This window comes from Peromyscus californicus, unplaced genomic scaffold, assembly GCF_007827085.1.
Source record: "Peromyscus californicus insignis strain IS unplaced genomic scaffold, ASM782708v3 Scaffold_3__1_contigs__length_106647218, whole genome shotgun sequence".
In the NCBI taxonomy this organism is placed as follows: domain Eukaryota; kingdom Metazoa; phylum Chordata; class Mammalia; order Rodentia; family Cricetidae; genus Peromyscus; species Peromyscus californicus.
Genome location: NW_026294551.1, coordinates 36,542,273 through 36,560,910, shown reverse-complemented (window position 1 = coordinate 36,560,910; position 18,638 = coordinate 36,542,273). Strand labels below are relative to the sequence as shown.

At 40.0% G+C, this 18,638-nt stretch overlaps 2 protein-coding genes across 4 annotated transcripts in view; both read right to left on the bottom strand.

Annotated features, from left to right (window-relative positions):
- Brip1 (BRCA1 interacting helicase 1) overlaps window positions 1-2,670 on the bottom strand; it is a 145,613-nt gene extending 142,943 nt beyond the window's left edge. Inside the window, exons 1-2 of the mRNA XM_052758486.1 lie at window positions 2,585-2,670; window positions 167-290 (exon numbers count right to left, since the gene is read on the bottom strand). Coding sequence (XP_052614446.1) covers window positions 167-259 — 93 coding nt within the window. The 5' untranslated portion in view covers window positions 260-290; window positions 2,585-2,670. The remainder of the gene's footprint in view (window positions 1-166; window positions 291-2,584) is intronic.
- A 2,672-nt stretch (window positions 2,671-5,342) lies between these two features.
- Window positions 5,343-18,638, bottom strand: part of Ints2 (integrator complex subunit 2) — a 52,898-nt gene continuing 39,602 nt past the window's right edge. For all 3 annotated transcript variants that reach the window (XM_052756419.1, XM_052756420.1, XM_052756421.1), the window contains exons 19-25: window positions 15,297-15,422; window positions 11,072-11,270; window positions 9,202-9,453; window positions 8,791-8,898; window positions 8,555-8,660; window positions 6,520-6,696; window positions 5,343-6,405 (exon numbers count right to left, since the gene is read on the bottom strand). In XM_052756419.1, coding sequence (XP_052612379.1) covers window positions 6,236-6,405; window positions 6,520-6,696; window positions 8,555-8,660; window positions 8,791-8,898; window positions 9,202-9,453; window positions 11,072-11,270; window positions 15,297-15,422 — 1,138 coding nt within the window. In that variant the 3' untranslated portion in view covers window positions 5,343-6,235. The remainder of the gene's footprint in view (window positions 6,406-6,519; window positions 6,697-8,554; window positions 8,661-8,790; window positions 8,899-9,201; window positions 9,454-11,071; window positions 11,271-15,296; window positions 15,423-18,638) is intronic.

Sequence of the window (18,638 nt, the reverse complement as noted above, 5' to 3'; positions counted from 1 at the left end):
CTTAGGAGTTATGGATATTACTTTCCTAAAAGCAGGTGCTCTTCCAAATGAATCCAGCAAATATTAGCCCTCATTTTGTACCTGAGAATAGTTACAAATTCAATGTACAGTTGGAATCATAAGCTACAGCATCTTAATAAAGACTTAACTGATGTAAAATACTTACAGAACTCATCATAGCAAGCTGTGCTGGATAAGCTTTACAAGGAAAGTTAATCTTCACCCCACCAATAGTGTATTCAGACGACACTGAGGACATTTTGCTTTCTTCTTTGCTTTAGATAATGTCACTGCAAGAGAAACAATAAAATCAATACTGAGGGGCCGGAGAGATGGCGCAACAAGTCAGGAGCACTTGCTGCTCTTCCAGAGGAACTAAGGTGGATTCCCAGCACCCACATTAGGCAGTTTACAAATGCCTGTAACTCCAGCTCCAAGGGATCTTACACCCTTCTCCGGCTTCCGCAAGAAGCTGTGTTTCGCTGGCACACCCATACAAATAAAAAGTATTTATAGTTAAGTATTGAAACAATCTCATTCATAAAAGCCAGACACCTAGCAACAGAACAGAAGTCTGATAACAAAAACTGCGATGAATAAGAACGTATACCAAAGCAATGGAAGTAAACCATTTCTCAGTCCTATAAATAAATCTCGGGGTCAAGATCACGCGCCAGAGTCTGACTGTCACCTGGATCCGGCACTCCTACTCCATGACAGATTAGTTATGTGACTTCAGACAAATCTCTTAACTTGTCTAGGACTCCACATTCTCAAGTGCAAAATAAGAACAGCAACAGAATCACCCCGAGAGGACTGCTGTAAAGGTTAAATAAAATAATGGAGAAGCACACAGAATGTGGCAGAAGACGCACAAGTTCCTGGAACAACTCAGATGACACCGTATCAACTTCAGAAAGACAGATTTCTGAAGAAGCTCTGCGTTCCCTAGCCCACTCTTTTTTCTCGTAGTCTGCACATTCCTATTTCCCTTTTCACACTTTCCCACACAGAAGAAGAGAGGAACTGACAAGCAGTCAAGAAGCAGAGGCTGTATCTGTGACCTATCATTTTACTTCTACGGTCAAAAATTCTTCTCTGCAATAATACCTCATTTTAAAATCATTGTAAAGGAGAAAGTATCTTTCCACAGTAATATTTTTAATTTCTTAATCATCTTTTAATGGCTCGGGTGTGTCTTTTTTTTAAAAAAAAAATTTATTTATTTATCATGTATGCAGCATGTATGACTGCAGGCCAGAAGAGGGCACCAGATCTCGTTACAGATGGTTGTGAGCCACCATGTGGTTGCTGGGACTTGAACTCAGGTCCTCTGGAAGAGCAGCCAGTGCTCTTAACCTCTGAGCCATCTCTCCAGCCCCTTGTCTTTATCTAGGGAGCGGGCTCCCTGGGCCAGCACAGTAATTCTGAAGTCAGGAGACTACAATGGAAAGAAAATGGATTTGGATTCCACTGTTGGCATCTGCCTAACCTCTCAGACACTTTCACCGACCAAGAATTTTTGCAACTGTGAAAAAAAAAAAAGGTAAATTCAGCCTGGGGATGGAGATGGTTAAGACAGATTGTTCGACAGAACATGAAGTCAATAATAACTTTAACAGCTGCCTCTGTGCGCCAAAAGAATCACTACTCAAAGATATTTTCCAGTTCTAAATATTGTTCTGTCAGACAAGACCTGCACAAAATCAAGCCGCCATCAGTCAACATTCCAGCAGGCAGTACTAATTGGACTCAGTGGGTGGGGTGTGGGGGCAACATGAAGGTGGAAGAGGGCATCTGAAGGGGTCCAGGGGAGTGTGAAGGATAGACTGGAGATGGATATGATCAAGATACATTGTATACATATATGAAACTGTCAAAGAATAAAAGATTCTTAGAAAAAATTATCCAATCATCAAAGAATAAATAGAAGATTCTTAGAAAAATTATCCAATCACTGATCCTATCTGTAAACCTCTGAGGCTTAGTGGGCTCTAATTTCTTAATCTGAAGCAAAACCTCAATACTGTTTTACTAAAATTAACCTAGATGGCAATCTATGCCTGCAGCTGTGGCAGCACTCAAAACGTGGGAGCTTCCCTTGTAGAATGCATCAAAGAGAAACAAACTTCCAGATGTGGTGGTGCAGGTTTTTGACCCCCAACAATCAGGAGGCAGAGGATCTCTCTGAAATCGAGGCCAGCCTGGTCTACATAGCGAGTTCCAGGCAAGCCAGGACTGCAGGGTGAGATCCTGTTTCTTTAAAAAAAAAGAGCACTGTCTCCCGCCTAGAAGTACTGCCGTGGCGGAGGGCTGGGGCTACTTCCCGGCCTGCGTTCGCAGACGGTAAGGACAGGGCCCCTGCTCCTCAGCTCTCCTTCCCCATGCGCCCAGCTCTCGCCCAGCCAAGGATGCCCCAGCCGAGTGACTCTGTCACGCTGAAGGGCCTGAGCCCGCTAGCGCAGGACTGCAGGCGCCTGCCCCCCGCCGTCCTTCCCACTCGCCTGCGGCTGGCTCCAGCTCCGGGAGAAAAGGAAATGCTGGGGTTCGGGGGGAGCTCACGAGTGGGAAAGGGCCCCCTCACCTGCGTCAGGCGCTGCTAGGTGCCCAGCCACGGCCACTCCTCCTCCTGAGCGCGGCAGCTCAGCGGCTCCGCACCGACGAATTCGCGCCTCCCGCCCCTCGGCTCCCGGTGCCCAATCGCCGAGCACGCCAGCCAATCACGTCGCGGCCAGAGAGTAAACAGCCAATCATCGTGCGAAGTCGACGCTGTAACGCCCAATGGGAGCCTGCGAAATAAGTAGAGCCCCAAAGTACTTGGCGGCACCGGAAGGCGAGCATCCTCGGCGAGAAATACTGGAACAGATCTTGCAGGTTTGCTTGAAAGAAAAACATTCATGCCACTTTTGGAAACAGCCGATTTACCCTAGACAGTCAGTTCTCTGATGACTGGGAGACTAAATTGCAAGGGTCGGCGACCAACGAAAAGGAAACATTTTTCCTCAGTTGTCGTATCACGTGACTAAACTTTCCTAAGGTTATATACCGTCTAAAGACGGGGGGGGGGGACGACGGGGGGGGGGGGGCTGGGGAGGGGAAGCAAACTGGTGCCAGAATCACCACTCCTATGCCAAAATAAGTGAGAAGGTCACATGACAACTGGTACAGTATTCTGTGATAGTCAAGGCTTTCTCGGATATTAGAATCTGCGGCGGATAATCTCTCCAGATCACATCGACCTAACACTAAGGCTTATGGACCTAATTTAACATTTTATTCCTTGCCAAGAAGTACAATTTCCTCAAAGATAAAGGTTAACCATGACGTTGACTAATTTTTGGCCATTACTATTATCATATTTTTATTATATAGATAGATTATATATTGCTGTCGTTGTTGTTTGTAGCCTAAACTTTACTCAACTACTAGTGACCCCAAAAGGCAAAACCGTGAGGTAGTTTTCGAGAAGAAGCAGAAGACTGGTTGTTTGCCTTGCTTTCGATTTTTTATCTTCCTAAAATGATGGAATTTATGATCATAAAAAAATAAATTTAACTTTAACCTAGTAGCTCAGTGCCCAAAATGTATCCTAAAAACATAATCTAAGAGTGATAATTCCTCACTTGACAAGAGTCTCTTTGTAACACTAAAAAGTTATATAGTCCTTAGTCTAGTAATGGTTAGAGAGTTCTGATTTTCTGATTTATCAGTTCAATAGATTAGTCAATAAAATGATAATTAAACTGCTTTTCTTTGGGGGGGTTGGTTTTTCGAGACAGGGTTTCTCTGTGTAGTTTTGCGCCTTTCCTGGAACTCACTCTGTAGCCCAGGCTGGCCTCGAACTCACAGAGATCCTCCTTGCCTCTGCCTCCCAAGTGCTGGGATTAAAGGTGCATACTACTTAGGCTGACACCCTCCCAATTGTTAAATAACTACCCTCATTTTTCTCATGTGAACTCCTAATACTTTCGTTGACCCTCAGAGATTACTCTCCTTTGGCCTTATAGAGAGATACATTAAAGCCTTGGAACTAGGCAGTCCTAGGGCCTAAGTCCCCCTTGGTCCTCTTTTATATTAACAATTGTGGAATAAAACACAAAAACTACAGTTTGTTGATAAAGAATGAATATTTATAAATCAATATTCAAAATAGTTGCACACATCTGTTTGACTTCAATAAAAAAAAATCACATTGTGACAAAGTTTATAACCTTAACTTAAGATACATGAATATTAACATTTACTAGTATTATTTACACATTTTATTTACATTATCAACAAATTGGATGAAAAACAGCCTGTTATTACTTTAACACAGTAGGTCATGACTAGTCTTTGAAAATTAATCCACGAAATGTGTGCTGCATTTCATTACAAAACATACTTTGAACGTTTCTCAATTCCTAAAGAATTCTACTATTCACACAAAACATTCCAGAAAGGCCTCATTTAAAAAACAAAACAAGAGCAGTTGTATTTAATCTTAAGAGATTACAAAACTGCATCGTTTAAAAATATGAAAATTTTTATGGTATATCTTTAAAGCATATTCTTTTACTCTTCACATCAAAATTACTTAATTGAACATTAAGCATCTAATAAAAAGTTTTATATATATATTCCATCATGCATGATACTATGCACTTCATGATTGGAAACGGCTATAAACTGGTTTGAACAGAACACCTTCATGAGGTAGGGTCAGGGTCAAAGAAGGACAGTAAGATGTGACTAGGTGCTAGTGGAAAGGATGAGGCTAAATTTCTTTTTGTAAAACCAACTTTCCTTTTAGCTTGCTACCTTCTTCAATGAGAGGTCTGTTTTGAGTGGGGCGGCAAATGACTGAGGTATTTCTCAGAGAGCAAAGCAGTACCTTCTACATTGGCTACTTAATTTTTAAAAATGATTATGGTTATCTGAATGCATCTACTTAATCATGAAGTTCCTAACAGAGGATTGCAAATTTCAGCAACACAGTATTTTCCACATTATAATTTTTCCTGAGGTTCAAACACTGTATTTTCTTACTCAAAGATCTCCTCAAAGTAAAATGTGAGTTATAATCCTGATGATGAACCAAGAGCTCTATTGGGGTTTATTGCTCTAAAATTCATTTGATACATCTTTGCTCCTCTGAGAATTAGGTAATACAACATTATAAAAATAAATTTAAAAAAGAATAAATGAAATTTACTTTCAGGTTATTCTTTGCACAAAGATGTTTCTGTAACTACAATCAGTATCTTAAAATTTCAAGTTATTCAAGTATCTCTTTAAACATATGGCTTCATATATTAGGAAAAAATTGAAGCAGACATGTGAAATCTTTTTATCTTCATCTGTAACTCCAAGGCAGTCATTTACTTGGCTTTTTTTTTTTTTCTGGACAAGATTTCTTTATGTAACTCTGGCTGTCCTGGAACTGACTATATAGACCAGGCTTGCCTCAAACACAGAGATGCACCTGCCTCTGACTTTCTCCCTAGGGCTGGGATCTAAAGGCATGTGCCACACCTGGCTTCCCTGCCTTTTTTAAAGCCTTCTTAACTACTGTTTCTCACAAACTAGAGTTCCAACCTGCATTTCTATAACCTGCATTACAAGTCTGTGAGATTTTTGAGTAGTTAACTGGTCATTTTTCCTGAATTATTCCTTCCCTACATCCCTTTCTCCCTTTCTCCTTCCTCTCATTCCCCCTTTGTTGAAAACTGTTACAAGCTCACAAATATGAGGGATATACACAGGCTCTTTTTTTTTTGAGACAGGGTTTCTACTGTAGCTTTGGAGCCTGTCCTGGAACTCATTCTGTAGCCCAGGCTGGTCTTGAACTCACAGAGATCCACCTGCCCCTGCCTCCCAAGTGCTGGGACTAAAGGCGTGCGCCACCACCGCCCGGCCACAGGCTCATTTCTATAAAAAATTAAAGGCCTGGCAATCTTTCTTCCCTTCATAAGCTAAGTGCATGGTCTAATCCCTTTCTAGAAACGGGTTTCTTAACGTATTCCCAATGGAAAAGAAGTTCAGCTGCTACAATATAAACATACCATCAGAGCAGATCCAAAGATATGCCAATCAAACATGAGCAAGTATAATTCTCAGAGATCTAAATTATACTCATTGAATTGAATCATTTCAGCAATTCCCAAGATTTCACTATTTCCATTCAGTTTAGAGTTGTCATAAAATTCAGGTTCCTGTTGGGTATATGCAGCAAACATTTATCTGCATTTTTTTTTCAAATTCCACTAACACTCATGTTTATTATTTCAATTATTGTGCTTTCAATACAATGACAGAGCTGGACATCAGGATCCATGCTTCCAGTGTCCCTGGATCCATTTTTGTAAGACAGATCTTTACAGATTTGAGACCATCCACTTGGTTTCTCCTTTATTTGTTGAAGACCTACAAAATAAGGGAGGAGAAGGGATAGTTAAGGCAAGATATTCTGAAATGAATATGGTCTTGTTTGAAACATTTAAAAAAGGAAACAAAAAATGAAAAAGAGGTACCACTTACGTGTGATGATTGGATCAATGTCTCTGGTCTGAGTGGCAACATCAGAGGCACACACTTGGCCTATTTGAATCAGCAAAGACATAATGTCCTCATACAGTGGAGGAAACGCTCGACAAAAGGAGACCAAACTTGGAAGAGTTGGCATGAAGAAAGCATACCGCTTAGCCTGTGTCAGGACTGTCGGGAAGAGATGGAACAAATAAGACAACATTCAGAACAAATTCATACTGTGTGTGCTGGGAAAACTATGCTTTAGAGGATGGGGCTCACTCGATGTTAACAGCCTGCACTCTACTAACCAGTCACCATCAAGATCCACATTTACAACATCCCAGCACTGCGCTAAGGACAGTACTTTCAATACTTCACTTAGTTCTCCCAACTGTATCACAACAGCTGTGCAGCTGAGATGAACTTTAAGCAAACTCTAGAGAAGGTATAAAAGCTGTTTAAAGCCCAGCATAGTGGCACTCTTTTCAAAGATCCCAGGCCTTGAGAGACAGAGGCAGGCAGGTGTCTGAGTTTGAGGACAGCCTGGTCTACATAGTGAGACCCTGTCTCAAAAAAAAAAAAAAAAAAAAAAGTTATTCCAAGGCTAAGAGGGAGGTAACTTAGTGTAAAGTTCTTGCCTAGCACATGCAAAGGCTCTGTGCTCAATCTCCAGTCCTGGGGGAAAAAATAATGCTGTTCCAAGTCATGCAACAGTTAGTGGTAAATCTGGAACTAAATGCAGTATGGACTCTTAACCACTATAAATTATTATAACAGAAGGTGAAAATAATAGAAAGAAAATGACAAACTACTGTGAAACACTGTGAACACTGAGAAAGAGTATAACCTTGTAAAGGACTGACTGTATTCATATTTTTTAAGTAATTTGTTTTTATACCATTTTATTCTACAAACCAGAAGGTGGTTAAAATATAGGAGAAGGCCGGGCGGTGGTGGCGCACACCTTTAATCCCAGCACTCGGGAGGCAGAGCCAGGCGGATCTCTGTGAGTTCGAGGCCAGCCTGGACTACCAAGTGAGTTCCAGGAAAGGCGCAAAGCTACACAGAGAAACCCTGTCTCGAAAAACCAAAAAAAAAATATAGGAGAAGGCCAGGCAGTGGTGGCGCACGCCTTTAATCCCAGCACTTGGGAGGCAGAGGCAGGCGGATGTCTATGAGTTCGAGTTCAGCCTCGTCTACAAAGCAAATTCCAGGACAGCCAGAGCTGTTACACAGAGAAACCCTGTCTTGAAAAACCAAAAAATAAATAAAATATATGCATATATATATATATATATATATAATATAATATAATATAATATATGTTGTAGAATTTAAGGAAATAGCTAATGAATTTATGACTGTTTTGTTTTGAGATAGAGTCTCTCTATGTAGCCCTAGCTGTCCTGGAACTTGCTCTATAGACCTCTGCTTCCTGAGTGCTGAGATTAAAGGAGTAAGCCACTATCGCCTGGCTATATATGACATTTTCAAATATTTTTCTTCTGGAATTGAGCACACTTAGTAATTTCTAATTATTGTTCTAATTCTACAGATTTTATTTTCATTTATTAAAAATGTATTATAACATATATAGAGAGAGACACACAAAAAAACCCACAAAAGTGCCTACCTATACTTCCACACTAAAAATCATATTTGTAAGTATGACATCTTTTAAAAGAACAGTAATTCAAAGGATGGCACAAGTAAAAGTAACAGCAACATATACTGTGTTATACTGACTCATAAAAACACCAAAGAAAATGGAGCAAAGGAGCACATGCCTTTAATTCCAACACTTGGGAGGCAGAGGCAGGCAGATCTCTGTGAATTTGAGGCCAGCCTGATCTACAGAGTGAGTTCCAGGACAGACAGAGCTGTCTGGAACATACATAGTGAGACCCCCGACTCAAAAAAATAAACACACACACACACACACACACACACACACAAACACAAGCTGCCAAGTCTTAAAGTTCAGAAAATACATGTAGTAGTAAGCATTATTAGATGCTTCTGTTGATGTTGATTGGCTACACACCTGTTAGCAAAGTTCCCATGACATTGACAGCTAAGCGAGCCACACTAAGTGACTTTGGTAATGCATACTGGATACACAAATGAGAAAGCAGCTGAATAGCAAATATCTGGAATACAAAATCCAAATGTTACATATTTCTTTAGAAAAGCTTAAATGCTAAAAATTATAAAATGTCTTCTCTAATAGCCAACTGAAAAGTAATCAAGTTTTTCTTCAAGTTCTAAAATGGTCACTACCTGTTTTTCAAGTTCAGGCTGGGCAATAAGCTCCGGTATGAAATCCAGACAGATGTGCATAGATGGGATCCCAGCAACCGTCAGAGGCAGAAGTTCACATGGATAGCCCTGTCTCGGGGAGAAGGGAGAAGTCAAATACAAAAACACAAGTGAAGCTTCACTTCCTCTGTGTAGCATCTGCAAGTGTCTGTGACTGTCTCTGGAATTGCACTTTCCTGATACATTAGAACAGAGAACAGAGATAAAGTATTTGAATATCTTATCAGTATTGTATTCGGAATTTGTAGTTTTCTATATATTGCAAAGGACCACGATCCTTTCTCGTGTTCAAATGATCTATTAATTTAATAGATAAAGCCCTCAAGAAAAACATGAAATTCAAACATTCCGTGTTACTCTTCCAGCACGCACCTGAAAGTGGACGAGTTTAGCAATGTTGGGGTCTGCAATGTACATTTGGTGCAACAGGCAGCAGATAAGGCACTGGACTTCCCGGAGGTCACAGAGCAGACTCTCTTCTCCTTCCCCCACTCCCTTGTTTGGAGTGCTGGTGGTAACGACACTGTGAGCGTTCCTGAGGGAGATGTCTGGACTGGCACCTTTTGCCTTTTCCTCTTCAGTAGGCAAACAAATCTCTAAGAGAATCTGGACTGCTGCACTATCCTACAAGATAAAAAGTGATGTAAGAAGTCTGAGAAGTTGCGGGGAGGGAATGGGAGGAGAGAAGGGAGGGGAAATTGCAGTTGGGATGTAAAATTAAAAAAATATAATAGTAAAGAAAGCCATTGCCCTAGAACAAACCAATGTATAAACCACAATAAAAGAGACTAGAAGTCTAGAGAGATGGCTCAGCGGTTAAGAGCACCAACTACACTTCCAGAGGACCTGGGTTCAATTCCCAGCACCTACATGACAGCTCACTACTGTCTATAACTCCAAAATCTGACACCCTCACATAGACATACGTGCAGGCAATACACCAATATACATAAAATAAGAATAAGTAAGTTATTTTTTAAAAAATAAAAGAGATTAAAAGTCTACAATGGGGGGATGGGAGGGAGAAGTCTGAGAAGTTGACCTGAAAAAGAAATCTCTTTTTTCATATGAACAGAAATGACACAATAGTTCTTCTGAAAGACACAGACACCACATAAGTGGTCATTCTTAGAGTAGAACTGAGCAATTTACAATGTACACAGTCTCACAGTTTTAGGGTTACAAACTCCTGACAAGTCTGAAAAAATATACTTTTTTCATAAAAATAAACATTTGCAGGAGCCTAGAGATGTCTTGGTTAAGAACACTGGTTGCTATTACAAAAGACCCGGGTTCAATTCCTAGCATTCACATGGCAGCTCACTACTGTCTGTAAGTAACTCCAGTCCCAGCAAAAGTAACCCTCTTCTGACATGGGGCACAGACATAAATGCAGGCAAACACCCACACACATAAAATAAAATAGGCACGTGAACAAGCACCTGGCACACTTCTGAAGGCTCATGAAGCATAAGGCAGGAGCAAAGACCTGAGCTCATAACCTCTGTGGGGCAAGTAATCTGAACCAATGGCCTCCAGAGCAGACCCAAACCTAATCCCCTTCCTTCCTCACTCTCTACTTTCCTCAGGTTCCTACCGGGTGTCTCCTCCATTTCCTCCAAGTCACTTCACAAAGCAGTACTTGAGAAGTGACCTGTGTGAGGGTCCTGACATTTTAAAATACCATGCATTCAACTTACTTTTCTGTTTATAGTCTGTCTCCAACATCTGGTTTCCTTTTTTACCATCTTATCTTTAAAAACAAATACCCAAAGAAGTGTATCTCCTTTACTACCATGTCCCTGGTCCTAGAACAGTATTTGACACACAGGTGTCCAATAAATATGTATTGATCAAGTGAAGATATAACTTAAGACTGGCTAAAGGCTTAAATTTGTTAAGCATAAATTTTATTAAAATATGTATTAAGTTTTCATAATGAAAGTCCACCTGATACTCAGAAGCAAAGATGACATTGTTTTAGATTCTAAAATAAAAGGAACACACAATGTCAACAGTGTATATATAGGGCACAATGTGTGATATACTTATTTCTAAACAAACATTGCCGGGCAGCGGCACACCTTTAATCCCAGCACTCAGGGAGGCAGAAGCAGGTGGATCTCAGTGAGTTCCAGGACAGCCAGAGATGTTATAGAGAGAAACCCTGTTTCAAAACTCACCCAAAAAACAAAACAAACAAACATACCATTTGACTAAATTTAACTTTAGCAAATTTTACCTGAGCAGCCAATAATGCATTTTTCAGCTCTTCTCTTGTAACTTCTGGGGCATCAGTCTGTCCAAGCAAACCTACTGTATTGTTCTGGGAAGGCCTATCTTGCTCTGCTGTCTCCTTCAGATGGGCACTAAGGTAAGCTTTAGATGCAAGGAGATATCCATTCAGCATGTGTAGAGTAATATCCATCAGTGGGGGGCACCTAGACAAAGAAGAAAATATATCAGGAAGACTGTCAATTTAAAACTTAGTTAGAACTTAACCAATTCAATTTAAAACATTTGAAAAATCCAGTTTAACAACTTTTCCCAATGACATACTCATTCTTAAAGGTCTAAGCTGGGTGTGCTGGTACTTGTCTATAATCGCAGCACTGGGGAAGCTGAGCCAGGAGGATGATGAATACAAGCCAGCCAGGGCCACAGAGCAGGACACACACCCTCTAAAACAATAAATAAATTGTATATCTTATTTTCTGTATTTCAAGATTCATAAACACCATTCTTCAGCTTATCAGTCAAAATAAAATGCAATTAAGTAGTAGAGAAAGATATTAGCATTTTGTAGAAAATGATAAAGCAGTAACTCTCTTAGATTCAAGCCTTCAAAAAGATATATTCTATTATTGACTAAGTTAGTCAATTGACTAAAACAAATTATTTATTCTTTCTACTCCTAAGCAAGACACTTCTGTATTCTTTTTTTTTTTTTTTCTGGTTTTTTGAGACAGGGTTTCTCTGTGCAGCTTTGTGCCTTTCCTGGAGCTCACTTTATAGACCAGGCTGGCCTTGAACTCACAAAGATCCGCCTGGCTCTGCCCCCCAAATGCTGGGACTAAAGGCGTGCACCACCACCGCCCGGCAACACTTCTGTATTCTAAAAGTGAATGAGCATCCATTTAATCTGGACAAATTATTTACTGAGCTTCAGTTTTCTCATCTATAAAATGGGTATACATCAGGGCTGGTGGAGCAGACCTGAGGCAAGAAAATCACAAATTCAAGACGATCTTGAGCAACTTGGCAAAAGTCTACCTGAAACTAAAGACTATGAAGGGGACTGGGAACACAGCAGCGCAGCAAAGCACTTGCCTAGCATGCACAAGGCCCTGGGTTTAATACCCAGCACTAACACAAACACACACAGTGGAAACACTAGCAATGGCCCTCCACCTATGAATGTGTAAATAAACTGTTGCAGTTTTTCCAAAAATAAAAGACAAAAATGACTTGAAATATTTTTTAAAATCTTAAATGTCAAATTAGACATTTGAATCAGAGCTTCTGGGAAGTAATCCTGCTAATCCATGTGTGAAACTACCCACTAGTCAAGAGAGAGAAGGTAGGACTACAAACACCAGCACGGGAACACTGAGAACACACAAAGAGTTTTGAGGAATGGGATCATCCCTGGAGTACCACTGAATGCTTTTCCTCTGGTTGTTGGCTGACTGACTTTGAACTCAAGATCCTCCTGTCTTGGCCTCCAATACACATTTTCATTTTTTATCCTGTGTGTGTGTGTGTGTGTGTGTGTGTGTGTGTGTGTGTGTGTGTGTGTGTGTACGTGGTGCTTGAGACTGAACACACTGAGCAAGTTCTCTGGTACTGAGTTACATCCCCAGCCACTTGCATCTCTTTAAGAACCATGCACAACAAGAACTATAAACTTATAGAGCACAATGAAGAATGAGGCGATATGAACATAACAACAGTTTCCTCTGGAGATGGAACTGGAAGTGGTCAAAGGAAGCCAACGAGGAATCTGGCTTTGCCAGCGTCAGAATGACAGCTGAAGAGTGAGACTTTCACTGTATACCTTTTCTTCTTGTCAATCTTCTTGTATGTTACAGAGTATTTGCATATTAGTACATATGAACAGTTTCAGAAATGAACAAAGAAGAATGGACATTGGGAAAGCGAAAGACCCATCACTCAGCCCCCAAAGTTACTTACACAAGGCTAGCTTCTTTGAGGTCTAAGTCCACCCACTTTCCTACCACCACCACTAGGCAAATCCTCATTTTCATTTATGGATGCTGTGTCTTTTTTTTTTTTTTTAAGATTTATTTATTTATTATGTATGCAGCATGTGTCCCTGCAGGCCAGAAGAAGGCACCAGATCTCGTTACAGATGGTTGTGAGCCACCATGTGGTTGCTGGGAATTGAACTCAGGACCTCTGGAAAAGCAGTCAGTGCTCTTAACCTCTGATCCATCTCTCCAGCCCCCATTTTTTTTTTTTCTTCCAGAGGTGAGGACCGAACCCAGAGCCTTGTGCTTGCTAGGCAAGCACTCTACCACTGAGCTAAATCCCCAACCCCTGCTGTATGTCTTTTAAAACCATGAGAATGATCGCTTGGTAAAAGTAAAATTAAACTGTATGAAGAGTCTAAAAAAAGGCAAAACAAAGTAATAGGGCTAGGGATGCAGTTCAAAGGGAGGGCACATTCAGCATGCTCAGGGCCCCAGGTTCAATCTCCAACATCCAAATAATTTAAACTGTAATATATAGTCAGAACTGATATCATTTTCCCTTTTTTAGAGTGTGTGTATGTGTGTGTTGAAGGCAAAATCTTAATAATGAAATGCATTACTTTGTATGCTAAGTTTTAAATCATTTCAAAGAACTAGGGGGTGAAAAAAGAGTCATACCCAAGGCAGGCCTGAAACTTACTATGTAGCCCAGGCTGGCCTCAAATTCACGATTCTTAATAGGCATGTGTAACCACACCTGGGAATTATTTAAAAAAAAGAAAAGCTTTTCTGAAAGATAAACAAGAAATAACAACAGCCAACAAACATATTAAAGTGTTCAATCTAGCAAAAATATAAAATAAGAAAGGAATCCATTTTTCATTTTCCTATAAAATATAAAATAGAAATGTACAAGAAGGTATACAATGTAAAACACTGTAATGGAATGCAAATTAGCTGAGCCTTCTGGATGGCAGGAAAACATGAATCAAATTCTTAAAAATGAGTATGTTGCCTGGTGGGGGTGGCGCACCCCTTTAATCCCAACACTCAGGAGGCAGAGGCAGGCAAATCTCTGTGAGTTCAAGGCCAGACTGGTTTACAGAGTGAGTTCCAAGAGAGCCGCGCTATACAGAGAAACCCTGTCTCGAAAAACCAAAAAAAAAGAAAAAGAAAAAAGAAAGAAAAGAAAAAAAAAGGGGAAGTTGTTTTTGTGAAAATCCTATTTTTAGCAATGTGATTTAAGAACAGCACTGAAAGAAGCAGACACTATAGTATACACATGCAGTACACAGTATACAGTACACACACATGCAGTACACAGTATACAGTACACACACACAGTACACAGTATACAGTACACACACATGCAGTACACAGTATACAGTACACACACGCAGTATACAGTACACACACATGCAGTACACAGTATACAGTACACACACACGCAGTACACAGTATACAGTACACATACGCAGTACACAGTATATAGTACACACGCGTAGTACACAGTATACAGTACACACGCGCAGTACACAGTATACAGTACACACATGCAGTACACAGTATACAGTACACACACACGCAGTACACAGTATATAGTACACACGCGTAGTACACAGTATACAGTACACACATGCAGTACACAGTATACAGTACACACACACACACACACACACACACACACACACACACACACACACGCACAGTCCGCAGTAGGTAGAGCACCACTGACAACACAAGACTGCAGGAACACTCAGCCACAGTGTGTAACTATGTAATGACTGACAAATGTGTCAGTGTTTTACAATGATTTTTCAAGCTATATCCCGGCACTAAGATGACTGAGGCAGGAAAATCAGGAGTTAAACCAGAGGAGTTGAAGGTCACCCTCAGCTACACAGTGATACCTTGTTTCAAAATAAAACACAATAAAGCAAAATTTTGTTAATGGGCTAGTGGAAACAGTGGTGTTCTTCACTGAGCTTCATCTGAAGAGGCACAAGAGCCCTACTGAGGACTACCAACGCCAATAATGCCTTTTCTCTAAGGCTAGGTTTTATTGCCCACATACTAAATATAACACTGAAATGACTGTAATTTATGAATATATGCTGCTAGAAAACCAAATAGCTACATAAATTATATTACATATATGTACTTGTAACAGCAATAGGACATTAAGATGATTTCAATTTCTTTTGATTCTCCAAAGTACAACTCTATTGAAAAAATGAAATTCAAATAACTTACCTGTGAACCCTCCGGTCACACCTCAAGACAATGAGAGGATCTATCATCAAATCATTCTGGGTATATTTTTGTTGTCGTATAAACTTTATGGAAGGTTGGAGTGCATTAACGGTCATTACCCACAACCTGATGAGAAAACAATCACATGTTCATAATAGTTATGATTTAACTCACATCTACAGTCATTTAATTCTGTGTATAAAAAAAAAAAGTATTTTCAAGATAGACAAAAAAAAGGGCGGGGGAAGCAGGCAGGAAAAAACCTTTGGAGTTCTTTTGCTGTTTGTTTCTGAGAAAGGCTCTCAGGTAGTTCAGGCTGGCCCCTCAGTCACTAGATAGCTGAGGATGACCCAGACTTCTGATTCTCCTGCAGCCCCTCCCAAGTACTAAGATCATAGGACTAGACCACCATGACTCATTTATGCACTGCTGGGAGTGGAACCCAGGGTTTCGTGTGTGCTAGGTAAGCACGCTACCAACCAGCTACATACCCAGCCCTGGGAATAAATAAATCTGAAAATTAAAAACTAGACATCTAGGATATATTATTATGTCTCTAAAACAAATACAAGTTAGACAATGAACACAGTAGTTGAAAAAGTCTTTGCAGCTGAGGTGGAACAATCATAGTATCTGGGAAGAAAACGAAGTAAAAACTCAGTTCTAACACACTTAGCATATTAAGAATAGTTTAGTTTAAAACAAATGAAAATTTTGAAACTGTATTGGCCCCATAAATCTATCATTATTGCATATATAGCATTACAAAGTCTCACTGTAAAATGTCACTTTGAAATCTGACAGATTACAGATATGGTGGCTGATCTGACAGCACTAGAGAATTGCTGAGGAAAATATATACAACAGAAGGTACCTGAAGTGAAGCCCAGAAATCTACCAACTTTATCTGACACAAAACTTGCCACTTAAATATGAATGGGTATCCAAGGATCAGACATTCACAAGGTTTTATTTAGAAAAAGATTAAAATACACTAAAGAAAAAAAAAAACTCCAAAGCAATGGAAAGTGGCAAGATATTAAGGGGAAAAAGGCCTGGTGGTAGTGGTAGTGCACGCCTTTATTCCCAGCACTCAGTAGGTATAGGCAGGTGAGTCTCTGAGTTCAAGGTCAGCCTGGTCTAAGACTGAGTTCTAGGACAGCCAGAGTTACACAGAGAAAAACATGTCTTGAAAAACAAAAAATAAACAAAAAATGCAGTAAGGTCTCCCTGTGTTTGCCAGGATATCCTGGAATTCACGGTCTTCATAGCTTGCCTTCTGAGTGTTCCTGTTATAGACATGTCCCACCACATCCAGTTCTTATACAGTATTACTATAGCTGGAAGGATGGCTCACAAGTTAAGAGCATTTGTTGCTCTTCCAGAGGACAGAAATTCAGTTCCCAGAACCCAAGTCAGGTGGCTCACAATCACCTGTGACTCCAGCTCCCAGGCATCCGATTATCTCTGGCCTCTTCAGGCACTTGTACTCACATGCACATACCAACACAAAGACACACGGAATTCAATTTATTCAGGAAAGAAAAAGTCCTAAAAATTAAGACACTGCTCACCAGAATCAAAAAGCCAACCAAGTACCCAATACTATGAAGGGAAAAAAGATACACATCAAAACACATCATTATTAAGTTCCAGAACACAAAAGGAAGGAAAGCTTGTAATGAATGAAAACCAAGGTCATGTACAAAGGGCTAGTGAAACACCACATTACTAAGAGCCAGTGGAAACTCCAAGTTAGAAGAACAGTGCACTCAAATGTATGAACTACACTTGGGTAAAATGGCAGCCACATGTGAAAAGAATAAAACCTCCAATGTGCAAAAAATACCTCCCATTCAACCTTTCCCAGGAAGCACTGCAGTATGTGTTCTATGTGGACAGAAACCAAGAAAGAAAACAGGGATGCTAGTGAAGCAGAGAGACGGCAGCAATTCTAGACAACTGTGCATGTTCCAGGGAAAATTCAGATGGAAAGCAAGATGTCCCCATGAAAATCATTTTACTGACTGATTATATGTTGAAATTACTATAAAGTAAGCCTCATCTTAATAAAGAGTATGGGATGAACTATTTATCAGTTACTGATAGCATAACAAATGGAAAAAAGGCAAGTATTATGGCAATGCCTAGTATGGGGAATGGCATTCATGGATAAAAAAGCATTGTGGAAGTGTAGTTCAGGAGCAGCATACTTGACCAACATGCTCATAGCCTGAGTGTAATTTCCAGCAACAATTAAAAAAAAAAAAGAAAGAAAGAAAAGGAAGGAAGGAAGAAGAAAAAGGTAATCAAAGAATACTGCAGTATACTGCACAGTTCAACTATAAATACATAATCATAAGATGAACACTAAATATTGCTTTAACTGAAAGAAATAATATAACTGTATTGGAAAATAAAGAGCCAGGCATGGTGGCTCATGCCTTTAATTCCAGCAAAGGGGAGGTGGAGGCAAGGGATCTCCGTGGCATCCAACGTGGTGGCAAGAGTTTCCACCTAAAAACTGAGAAAAAAGATTCTAAAACGGAAACAGCTTCCTAATTGTCTCTCTCAAATGAGCGGCAGCTGCCGGTTTGAGCTACTTGTGGGTTCCTGGTGTGTGCGCTCGACCTGCAGTATGGCGGGAATGAGGCCTCTGCAAGGGGCACATTAAGCTGCATGGTGGATTTAGACTTTGCTAGTACAAAAAAAAAAAAAAAAAAAAAAAAAGGTTTCTGGGCTACACGCTGCTGCTGCAGTTTAAATCGATAGATTCACAATGAGACAGATTCAGATGTAATAGTTTACAATGTGTATAAAATATATGTAGGCTTGAAAGAGACAAAAAAGGTGATATAAACAGTTATAGAAACAAATACATAGTTTAAAAAAATAAAGTCTTTAAAGAGACAGTAAAATTAATATAAAAAATAAGCCACGTAAAGATGAATATTACACAGAGAATCTGGATTGTGTTGTCTTTGGAATTTTAACTGCAGAAAAACATTTGATTGTAAAAGCTGTTGAGTTATGCCAAAATGTATATTTTAAAGGTACCTTGACTTCAAAATTTGGATATAAGGATATGTTGCTTTGGAAAGGAAACTCTGCTTTTGTTCCTACAGAAAGCCAAAGGCTACGAATTTGTTCCAGATTAAGATACATCAGGTTTGACCAGCCAAGACCCCCTGAAAGGTCTCTGATGACACCATGGCCCAGATGATCTAACATCCAGAATGGTTTGAAGGCAACTGGCTCAGACAATACAGCCTCATGGACTATTCCATAATCCTAAAATTTTCTTTGTGTCCCCATTAGATACAGCGCCCCCCTCCAGCAGGA